The 12,459-nt window shown below is 35.8% G+C and overlaps 1 protein-coding gene across 5 annotated transcripts in view; it reads right to left on the bottom strand.

Annotated features, from left to right (window-relative positions):
- Window positions 1-12,459, bottom strand: part of DLG2 (discs large MAGUK scaffold protein 2) — a 1,308,393-nt gene that overhangs the window by 410,658 nt on the left and 885,276 nt on the right. For all 5 annotated transcript variants that reach the window (XM_063431313.1, XM_063431306.1, XM_063431329.1 and 2 more), the window contains one exon: window positions 3,713-3,796. In XM_063431313.1, coding sequence (XP_063287383.1) covers window positions 3,713-3,796 — 84 coding nt within the window. The remainder of the gene's footprint in view (window positions 1-3,712; window positions 3,797-12,459) is intronic.

The raw sequence follows: 12,459 nt of genomic DNA on the forward strand, positions 1-12,459 counted from the left end.
GAGCTTTGGTCCGGTATCTGACACACTCTGCATGAGGACATCCAGCATCAGATTTTTCCCAATTGGAAAGCATTGAGTCAATTAGCACCCACTTGTAGCACACGTCGGAGGGGGAGGAGCATCAACACAGTGCAGATGAAAATCGGCGCTGGGATCAGTAAGTAAATAAAAGGTTTTTAACCCTTTATTCATGGGATGGGGGGAGAATGTGCAAAGGAGGGGGGAGGCAGGGATACTGACATGAATAAAGCTTTCTATTCCTGTCAATATAGTATTGTTTTAATATTTGTTTGTAATTATATTGTTTCAAAATGTTATAAAAACAATATTACCTATAAGGTAAATGTTTTAGTCAATTCCATCGATAAATAGCAGTAGCCGTACGATAGCATTTTACAATTGGTATAATCAGGATACTATAATCCAATAACCTAATTTACATAAAATAAAAACCCCAACTTTGAAAAGCACGGTTTAACTCGATCTTAAAGTGAATTCCTGCTAATCATAATAATCATATGTGCATAGAACTTATTTTACAAAGAAAAACCTCTAATTTAAAATATATTTACTGACTGAGTGGATGAAAATTAACTAGCTTTCTTCACGATTTCCACAGATCATCTATACTATATGTATCTATATGTATATGTACTGATTTCCTTGGCATGATCTAAGACTAATTTACAAGTATTATCACAAAACTGAAATGCTATTAATACATTTCTCTTATTTTCTTTCTCGTTTAGCCATTAATTTTAAAGTTCAGGTTTTAGAGGGAAATATTTTTGCATAATTCTCATTGTGTGTATGAGCCATTGTTCTGGATGTTCATGTTTATGTATGTGCACTTACAAAAATGTACATTACCCATGCTTCATTTAATGGAGTGAAGCTACGGTTTATTTTGTTTCATTTTAAAAAGGCTGCAACAACGTGGTGTATTTGTTTGATATTGTTGAATGTCTGCTTCTTACCATTTCTTAAATAAAAAAAAATTAAAACATCCTGAAGACGAAAACTGCTCCTGACACTAGGATGGTTCTCTTCTTCAAGCTGTGCTAGTGCTAACTGCACCTAAAGTCATAGGCAGAAAACAAATAAAAGGCCTGGTGGCTGAATTGACCATGTAGAAAATTAATAATGGTGTATTATTGGCTACATTTTAGCCAATTATACTAAATATAGCTTAATATATTAATATATTGTTCAATTAAGAAATGGCAAACAAAAAAAAAATCAGATGAAGAAAAGGGAAGGGTTGGCCCTGTATGTGAAGGATAGCATAACATCTAGCCTAATAAAAGTTGGTGAGGCGAACATAAAGTCAGTTTGGGTTACTTTAGAATTTGGTAATCACACAGTAAATCATGTAGGTGTGATTTATAGGCCCCTAGGACAAATAGAAGAGTTAGATAATCTACTAGTTGAGGAAATAGCTAAAATGACATGAAGGGGGAAGTTATCATCATGGGTGACTTTAATTTTCCGGATGTAAACTGGAAAACCAAAATAGCTGCTGGTGCCAGGAGCACACATATTCTAAACTCCCTACTGGTACTGCCTCTAAAATAAGTCGTTGAGGAGCCAACTCATAAGGAGGCCATGCTAGATTTAGTGTTAACAAATGAAGATTTAGTATCAGATATTACTGTAGGTGAAAGGGGTCTGTACTTGGATCCATTCTCTTTAATATTTTTATTAGGGATATTGCAGAAGGACTTGATGGTAAGGTATGTCCTTTTGCTGATGATACTAAATTTGGCAACAGGGTTGATGTTCCAGGAGGGATAAGCCAAATGGCAAATTATTTAGTTAAACTAGAAAAATGGTCAGAGCTGTGGCAACTGACATTTAATATGGATAAGTGCAAGATAATGCATCTTGGACGTAAAAACCCAAGGGCAGAGTACAGAATATTTGATATCCTACTAACCTCAACATCCGAGGAAAGGGATTTAGGGGTAAATATTTCTGATGACTTAAAGGTAGGGAGACAATGTAATAGAGCAGCAGGAAATGCTAGCAGAATGCTTGGTTGTATAGGGAGAGGTATTAGCAGTAGAAAGAGGGAAGTGCTCATGCCATTGTACAGAACACTGGTGAGACCTCACTTGAAATATTGTACGCAGTACTGGAGGCCGTATCTCCAGAAGGAAATTGATACTTTAGAGAGAGTTCAGAGAAGGGCTACTAAACTGGTTCATGGATTGCAGGATAAAACTTACCAGGAAAGTTAAAGGAACGTTACATGTATAACTTGGAGGAAAGATGAGACAGGGGGGAAATGATAGAAACATTTAAATACATAAAGGAAATCAACACAGTAAAGGAGGAGACTATATTTAAAAGAGCTGCTAAAACATGCCAGCCATCACTTAATACTTCATCTGATTTGTTTTGCTGTTTTTTAATGGAACACTATATTAAGCTAATGTGGTAAGAATGTGATTAAGGAGGAACTGTCACTTCCCAGGACTTTAATATTATATTTGCTTACCCTATATTTTACATATATGTTTTTGAAGGCTAGATAGGACAGTTCCCCACTGTGACATGGTAAAAAAGCTAAAATAGCAATCGCTGGAATCCCAACGCACTCTTCATCTTTCCAGCCTTGTACATATGAGCTTTTCTGGGAAACTCCCACCCTACCTGAGCAGAATGCTCACCCCAGCTGTCCCCACCTCTTATAACCTCCGATTCAGTACCAGCACGATATTTAGCATACCGCAATACAAAAATAAAGTGGCTTGATCCTCCTTTTCCTACAGAGCACCGCAATTATGTAATAACCTCATGGACACAGTCAAATCTTCATTCAATGTAAAACCCTTTAATAGATCTATGGCAACATACCTCAATACAGAATGCATTTGTCATGGGTGAATATATTTATTACCTGTTACGTGTTACATTTATATATCTATGTATGTATAAATATATATATTGTATATTGTACTATTGTTTTGTAAAATATATTGTACCACATCGTAACAATGCAGTGTTTGTAGGCCCAGGACATACTTGAAAACAAGAGAAAGCTCAATGTATCTTTCCTGGTAAAGTATTTTATAAATATAAATATAAGTGATTCCATCATTATTGCTTAGTGCTACTGTAACAAGTCTTCATCTCCCTCTTTCACTATTTAAACTGTCACATAGCTTTTATTAACTATAATTCATTAATTCTACAATCTTTCAATAGTAAAAACAATTAACTTTTTTGTATAATTAAAACCAAATTCAAGCTTCATTGCATCTGATTACAGGCTCCCTTGATAAAGGCAGTTTTGCCGAAACGTTGGGGGCTTTTTGGTTGACCCTTGTCCTTCTTCTCACTAGGTCTGGTATGCTTTTTTTCCTTGTATATATCATTTATTTTGGGGTTTATTATTACTATTGTTTGGTTTCTCATATGGCTATTTTGGATATTTGCATTCTGAGGTGTCTTTTTTAACACTTGTATATGTTATATTGTACTTTTTATTTGACATTTCATGTCTTTTTCATTCATTGATATAATTAATGAGATAGCCTACTATTGTGACCCATTTAATAAAATATTTGCATACACATTTTGTGGTTGTGCTCCTTGTCTAAGTGATACAGTAACAGAGCATTTATTGAATACATTTTACCATAAAACTATATTTATATTTTATAAACTATATTTATAATCTATAACTATTAATATTGATGTCACTTACCGCGTTTTCATGAAATGGTGTGTAGCTCACATAAGGAATGGTATCCAAGGTATCGGTATTTACAATGATGGGTGCTGGGCTCGCCTGGAAAACATAACCCGAGATATCACATTAAACACTCTTGTAGCACACTTGCATATGATAGATATTTTGTTATATTACATCTCTTAATGCTACTGTTTATAATTCACTTTAAGCAAAACACCTCAATCACAATAACATATGTTACGAAACGTACTAATAGATTTAATACCATGAGAAAAAAGTGGTAAAAGTAACATTTTATTGGCTTTGTTAATTACAACAGGCAAGCTTTCAAAGCATACCTTTCACCTTACATATAACACCTTATGTGAAAGTATTGGTTCAAACTGCCTTCATCCAAAAATTGGGCAGCTATTTGAGTATTCTACACAATAAAGTTCAATTGGTGCCAATTTTAAAAATGACACTCCATACTAGGTAAAATAAACTTCTTGGGAACAAAAGTCACTATTATTCTCAGGAGTGTTAGCAACATCAGTTATTAGAAATAATGAGTCTATTTATTGGACTAGACAGCAGGTGGAACTGTTTCAGAAGTACATCGTTAAACAACATAGTCCGCTCTTTTGAGGTTATGTACCACCCCATCCATTTTTGCTTTTGAGCATCTATATTAGCCACAAACTAGCCGCATTTTTCCTATTCCATGCCCATATAGATTTCATTTAAATCCATTTTTGTATTACAAAACAAAAGAAACACAACAACTGCATTGATGATTTATTTAAAGCTACTTCATTGTCAAGGTTCAAACATTAAAACTCACTCCTTTATGTTATTGATCCAAAAATAGGCAACAAACCCCAATTGAGGCTATTTTCAATTTGCCACCAAAAGATAAAAAAAAATCCTTTCTGATTCCATAATGGTAGATTTGTCCTGGGACAAACAACCTGTTCACACACATATTAACTATATCATTGAATATTCTATTTGTGTAAAAAAAAAAAAAAACATTCTTTTTTTTTAAAGTATCTACAGAATGTGATAAGGCTAACTCTTTGAGTAGAGAATTCAACATCTTTTTTGTTATTACTGCTGTAAGTGAAAACTCATTTTTTCCAGTCTAAACGGGTGACCTCTTGTCTGTTGTATGTTCTTGCTAATGAACAGGTTAGCACATAGTGGTTTGTACTGATTCTGTATATATTATTGTGAGATAACGATATTCACAGATAAATGTGGATATATTGTCATTCTACTATATATGTAATTTATGACATTATGGCAACATATGTCGTGATGGAGAATAATAAGGGCATCTATGTCCCGTGTTGCCCCTATGCATATTGCCCTTAAAAAAAGGACAATGAGTAAAAGGGAATGGAAAACATGTGCGGAATTATACAAGTATTTAAAAGATAAAGACATATAGAAATCCATGTGACAAAAAAGCACATAACAGTACATATTAAAATTATATCATTATTCTTACTTCACAATGAATCACAAAGAGAACAAATTACAAAGGAGAAATTGGAAGTTCTTTTCCTTCTTACAGTTGCTGTAAAGACTTATTTTTGCCTTGTCAAAAGACAAAAACGCCCCCCACAAAACAAATCGTGTATACGTACATTGAGGTTTTGCCAAAAATAATCCAAAATATCAAGACATTTTACAATAAAATAGGGCCACAGAGGGAGTAACAAACACTCATTTTATTCTGTGTATTTTTTCCAACAGCGATTATGAGAAAATGTTTGTCTTTGAAGGCCATTTGATAGCATTCCAGTTGCTCAGTATCTTCCAAATTCATAAGACAAAGCAGTAAAAATGTAATCTCGCTGTAATATATGGCTGTCATATCTTGTAATTGCAAACAGCTGTAATTAAGAGCTGCATATGTATAAACCGCCTCGCTATCCTGATGAGAACAGTACTAATTAGTCTCTCAGTTTTCTCTTTCGGTTACATTTAATTCTGATCTTTCTTTTGCTTATTTTTTATTTATTTTTTATTAATGTTGGAATAGTTTAGAACTTTAGAAGATATTGATACATGAGTGCAGAGTCAAAGTAAGAAATATAATATATAAATGATGCGTCCGACTTCCTGAACATTAATAATCTTGGAGAGAATTCTGTCTTAAATAGGTGGTAATGTTTGAATTTGGAGCAAGAACATATGTCCCTTTTTGCAACCAAACTATTACACTATTCCACCCCTTCCATAACATTATATAAACGTTCTTATTAGCATTTTGGAGGAAGTAGTTCTTTAGCATAATATTTTCTATAATCAAATCAGAGTACTAATATATAACTTATATGGCACCAAATAATGTAGCAAATATTAAATATTAAAATAAATTCACCCCTTCCCAGCTATTATAGGTTTATTCGCTTGACAGTGAATTGCATTGAGTAAGTAAAGGGAAATACTTTTACTAAGAGTGGGAGAAAATAATATATACCTTCAAAGGACACTATATACACTATATAGCCCCCAAATCCCCCCCCCCTTCCTAACTACATTACAATCTTACATGTATTCAAGTCTGCAGCTGCTGTGTCTGCCCCAATCTGCCTGCTTTGCTAGCATCATCAGAAGGGAGTATATCTATACAAAAACTCATTTTAGTAGTTGTTAACAATTAACAGTGAGTTTATAACTGATTTGCAAAATGTAAAGCTAATAACATATTAGGAAAAAATACATGGCAAAGTTAAAAATAATTTTGTAGATATTGCTACGTTGACTTAAATTTGGCAAATTACCACAGCCTATTTTTTTCCAGTGGAAACTCAAAACTAGTGTTGCTTAAAATGTATTGTTTTGATTAAGATTTTTTTTTTACTAATAAATACACAAAGGTGAGAAAATGTTTGAGGATGGACACATGCCCCCTCCTTTATTCTTCACATAGAAATGGTTAATGGAGGCAAAGAAAATTCCTGGTTCTGGGGCTCCTGTCTAACTCATGGGTTCTAGGTGGCGCCTAGGGTCACTTTATGGTTAACCCTCCTCTGGATTCCATGGCATGGGTGTCCAAGGCTCACTGATACACATGGGAAGAGAAGGCTAGCTTCTGGTCTGATTACACAGAAGAGTGTTTGCTGAAAAACTTACTGATGGCCATGGTAGAAAGATGTAAGAAAACACAGTGTATCACAGTTTGCTTCATATGGGACTGCGTAGCCACATACCAGTCAAAGCACCCATGTTGACCCTGGCTTCCATCGAAAAGGCCTTCAATGGGGATGTAAGAGTCATAACTGGACCTTGGAGCAATGGAAGAAGTTTGCCTGGTCTGATGAAACACGTTTTCTTTTAGATCTGGTGGATTGCAGAGTATGTGTGTGTAATTTACCTGGGGAAGAGATGGCAACAGGATACACTATGGGAAAGAGGCAGGCTAGCGGAGGAAGGGTTATGCTCTAGGCAATATTCTGCTGGGAAGCCTTGAGTCCTGTCAATGTTGACTCAATGTGTCCTGTCAATGTGGACAATGTGGATGTTAGTTTGATACATACCACCTCCCTAGAGATTGTTACAGACAACATCCACCCTTTCATGGCAATGGTGTTCCCTGATGGCAGTGTCTTCTTTCAGCAGGATAATGCACCCCGCCAAAGTGCAAAAAATGTTCAAGAATGGATTAAGGAACATGACAAAGAATTCAAAATGTTGCCTTTGCCTCCAAATTCCTCAGATCTTAATATGATTGAGTATCTGTGGGATGTGCTGGAACATCAAATCTGACCCATGAGAGCCACACCTCACAACTTGCAGAACTTAAAGAATCTTCTGTTAATGTCTTGGTGCAAGATACCACAGGAAACATTCAGGTTTTTGGAGACCATGCCTGACCGCATCACAGCTTTTTGGCAGCACAAGGGGGTCTACACGATAATTGTTTGGCTGATTACACCCCTTCAATAGTTTTACACATTTGGTAGACATGCCATTGTCCACCCCCACAAATAATAGTATGCCCAGTCTGAATGTCTACGCTGAAATAAAGTCCCTTTGTGAAGGCCAAATCAAAATTATTGAAGCTACTAATTAAAATAAAAAGGCTTAATTGCAAAAAAACTAAATTGCTGAAAAAATTAATTCAAAAATCAACGCAATAAAAATCATTCCATCTTCACCCATGGAGTACTCACTGCATATGCTCTTGATATGCTCTTATAGGCTTTCCCATGCTTTGCCACATGGCCAAGACCAACCAATCAGAGCGCTCTGATAGTCAAGCCCAGAGAGAAGTGAGACTTAGCTATCAGTACGCTCTCATTGGTTGGCTTACTACAGAGCTCTTGGTCATATTGCAAAGCAATGGCTGCCCAGTCACTAGTTTTTAATTTTTAGTAGACATCTGGCAGGTGGAGACTTATGGCAGGTTACAACCTCCATTATAGCTATATGGGGGTCCTATTACCCACAAATGATTTACATTTATTGTATTTATTTATTTTAACTTGTTTAATATGGCGAATGGCTAGCAAGTGTTAGCCAGCCTCCACATAATTAACACTCACACCACCAAAGTTTATTTAACTACTTGCGGACTGTGAGTGTTGCCAGCTGTCAATTATTTTGGATTTAATTCATTTGGTTTGGATTTCAGCTGTAAAGCAATCATTGTTTTTTTTTTTTTGTTTTTTTTTAGCTGTGGAGTGGGGAGAGTACCCACACGACCACTGTAGTGACTAAAAAAAAATTCTTTAAATGTGTTGCTAGTTTTGTCACATCCAAACCATGAGTTGCTTAAATACTTGCTCCTGCCTAGAACCTCCTTATCCTCTTGTCTCCACAAATGACAGCAGGGAGTTTAGAAACACTCAGGATTTTGTATTCACTAAACAGTAAGTTATAGTTGAACTGCAATCAAATCACAAAATGTCACTCAAATTAATAAAGCTTGAAAAAAACTTTTTGTAACATTGTGGAGGCATCATGCCGAGTGAACGGAATAGACAGCAAGATTCCAAAGTTAGCTTCTTGAGTTTGTTCCTTAAGTTTTACTTCAAATCCAATTTAATGATATTAAACATTTACATTTCTAAAGTAATGGGCATACAAACGTTTGTGTTACCATGTGTCCCAGGCATCCCCAACTGTCCTGCTTTTTGTAAGAATAGTCATTATTTCATGATCCAGTCCCACTGACCACAGCTTATGAGCATCATTAGATGCACTTGCTCTGTGGTAGTATGCACTAGAACCATGCAGAAAGTGTGGGTGCTGGCCTGGAGGCTGTCAGTCAGCCTGATGTGTGTTGATGCCAGACTGGCATACCCCTTTCTGTGACATCCACCCAATGATGCCCACCCTGTTCCAATCTGTGTTATGATTGTGTCACTGTATTAAAAATGTTAGTCCATTGAACTGCCCAGTAGTCTTCTGAGTCCATCACAACTGAAGGTAACCATTGCGTGCCCAATCATTTAGCTTAAGGAAGCAGTTCTGGAGTACAGACCATCCCCCTACTGTCTAACTGCTCAATTCTCTGTATTTAGGAATTAAATCCCTTTTGTGTCTGTTTATGGCAAATGCAACCCTGCCCCCCAATATCCCTCTATAAAAAGCATCCCATTGGCTGGGAGATCAACAGGATGGATGATCTCCTGTGAAGTGGAGCAGAGCTGCACGAAGGAGACCCTCTCACCACTATATTGGGGGTAATTAAACACTTTTTTACAGGTACAGCAGGGGCAAAGGGACCCCAGGGCATTCATCAATGTTCAAGCATTGTAAATAAATGCTTTCTGTATAACACTGTAGTGTCCCTTTAACCCCTTAAGGACCAAACTTCTGGAATAAAAGGGAATCATGACGTGTCAGACATGTCATGTGTCCTTAAGGGGTTAAAATAAGGCCTTCTAAATCTAGCTTATGACACGGCATCATAAATTAAATGTTTCTGTGATATATAGAAGTGATATATTTAGTGTGTATTTATATATAGCTTTATAACTTCTCATTTGTAAAATAAACACAGAATTAACTGGTAAAAACAATACAGACAACGGAGGTTAAAATACTAAACATCTGATTTATTGGCGACTGTCTCGAACCAACAAAGCATTAACTTGCCTTCTGCACATTACATACGGTCAAAACTTCATACAAATTACATATTTGAAAAAACAGACATTTCTTCTTACAGTAAAGTATTTTAAATAATACACAATTCCATATTTCTTTTTGTTATTTTTATTTTTATGAACACTTTTATTTTACTATAAATTATTTTCATTTAAAAATGAATAGAAATGCTTTAATAATAAAAATACTATTATTGCTTACACTTTATTGGCACTTACCGAAGCTTATTTTATATAACATTAAAATAGATTTTTTTATTTATTTTGAGAGGGTTATTGATAGGTCCATTTAGGTTATTATTTCTTCATTTTCTGATGACTTTTGAAAGACTAAAAAACAAAAAAATCTTCATAATATAAAATGCATAAATACACAAAAAAGCTATTTTTGCTAACTTTGTTTTTTTATATTTATTTAATGTTATACTCTGGTGTAAATGCAAAAATACAAACAATATGTATTTATATATATACAAGTATAACAAGAGCTAAATAATATTAATTATCTTAGCCAACCTAATTAATTGCAAGGAGCACCGTTTGTTAACGTTTGTTAAAGATTTTTTATTAGTTCAGGATTGAATGAGGCTTTATATACAATGATAACCTTACACACTACTTCATTTCCATAAGGAAAGTCTTAATGTGTCGGTCGGTATTTAGAAGGATATGTTGTAACCACAGCGTGGATTTACCTGGAGAGGGCTGAACCAGCTTTGGGCACAGGTACACTCAGAACACCAGTCCCGTGCAGATCCCGTGATTCGTCCCATTGTTTTGCTTGGGCTTTTCTGTACACCGTCCCAATGGCCTGCAACCTTAGCCCGGTTGTATGGGGATCCTACAGGCAGTAGTTTTGTCATATTTGGAGTGTTGTAGTAAAACCCAAGAGGTGGTCTTTGCCAGCCACAAGCACAGTTGGAATCACACATAGTTGAAAACTAAGTTGTGCTACGATGGATATCTCACCAACTAACCTCTCGCAACAATTCACTTGTTCAACAAAGTGTATGTTTGTCCCTGGGAGCTGTGCAGTTTGGCATCACAAGACTGATTCTCCTCCTCATCCTTGATACGAGGACAATATGGTCTTAGAAGGTGCAGATCCCTTGTATCCAGACAATCCTGTTACAGCTATTCCTGTATGTAGAAATCATTGTGGGAACAGGATGAGCTGAAAGGCACAGCAGTATCTGCTGGCTGGTAGCTCTCTGTCAATATATGAGTCAACTCACAAAACGACTTGACAGCATCCCCTGCTTTAGGCAGAAGCAATCAATGCTGCACACAGCTGGGATACCAGACTACGCGATGTTGTCTAGAAGCCGTTTCTGCCAACAGAAAATGCTGCAACACAGCACTGGGGAGTTTTATTTTATAATGTTTGTGGCATTAAAAACCAGAGGAAAGATTGGCTAAGCGTACTCCTCATTAAATGACAAGGCTAAAATATTCCCCCCCCCCGAAAATATGAATTTAGGCAAAAAGAATAATCATTTCCAGAGGCTACTAAAAACATTTCTTAGCAGGGAGATATTAAAGATCACCGTACCATGTGCTCTGTCTAAGCATAATAACTGCAATTGCAATGTCACAAGGCATCTATCAAAAAAATCACTGGACGGTAGTTTAATTTGCGTAATGTGGAGTGGAACAGAGGCTGGTCTAAACGGTATAAAATAGCTAAATTGGGAGTAGGCAGGCAGATATGTGTGTCATCTCGACTCATACGGAATAAAGTAGTAGAATTATATTAATATATAAAGTGTCGGTAAGAACAAACAAGCCCACAGGAATTAAATACAAATGAGATTGACCTTCAAGGCTCGAGTGGCCGTGCAGCGTTTTTTTCTGATGTTTTTCCTCTCAATTTTTGAGATATGCTTGGTTTTTGTTTTTGTCTTCTAATGTGAATTTATTTTTCATTTGTAATTTATGTAGCATCAACATTTCTACTAAATAAACTTCTCTTCATAAAGTGGCTAGAAAGAAAATGTCAAATGTGAAAGTATCGGTATTATTGGATTATCTTGACTAAACATATCATTGGAGCATGCAGTGGTCTCTAATAAAAAGAAGAATTAAACAGACCATTCTAAATACAATCGTCTTTTTGGTTTCATGCTGTTTATTTAAAAAAAAAACAAAAAAAAACTTTGATTAAAGTTGATTTGATTATTTTTTTTTAGGATAATTTTAATTATTCCAGTGAAAGAGATGAAAGATAATCTGATGTGAATCTGAAGCTAACTTCTCTTCAACTACAAATAAAAATAACATTTGGTTGTGACTGTTGCTGTGATTCACGTGTCATTTATCATAAAAAGGCATACGAGGACCTCTTCAAGGAAAACTACATTGCCAGGAATAGAAACATAGGTCTAAATAGCTGTTTATTTGTAACCTGATGATTGCAGCCGATCCAATGCTTTTCCTTAGGAAAGCATTGTGAGGCTATCAAGCATGTATGGAAAAATGCAGCTCTGCGCCAATCAGCATCTCCTCATAGAGATGTATTGACTCAATTCAAAGTTCATTGTATCCATGCAGAGAGTGGAGACACTGAACACCAGGGCTGACCCAGGAAGCACCTCTAGGGGCAGTCTGAGTGCCACTGTAAGTGTCCCTCGACAGAAATGTAAGCACTGTCTT

Source organism: Pelobates fuscus, chromosome 1 (assembly GCF_036172605.1).
Source record: "Pelobates fuscus isolate aPelFus1 chromosome 1, aPelFus1.pri, whole genome shotgun sequence".
NCBI lineage: Eukaryota > Metazoa > Chordata > Amphibia > Anura > Pelobatidae > Pelobates > Pelobates fuscus.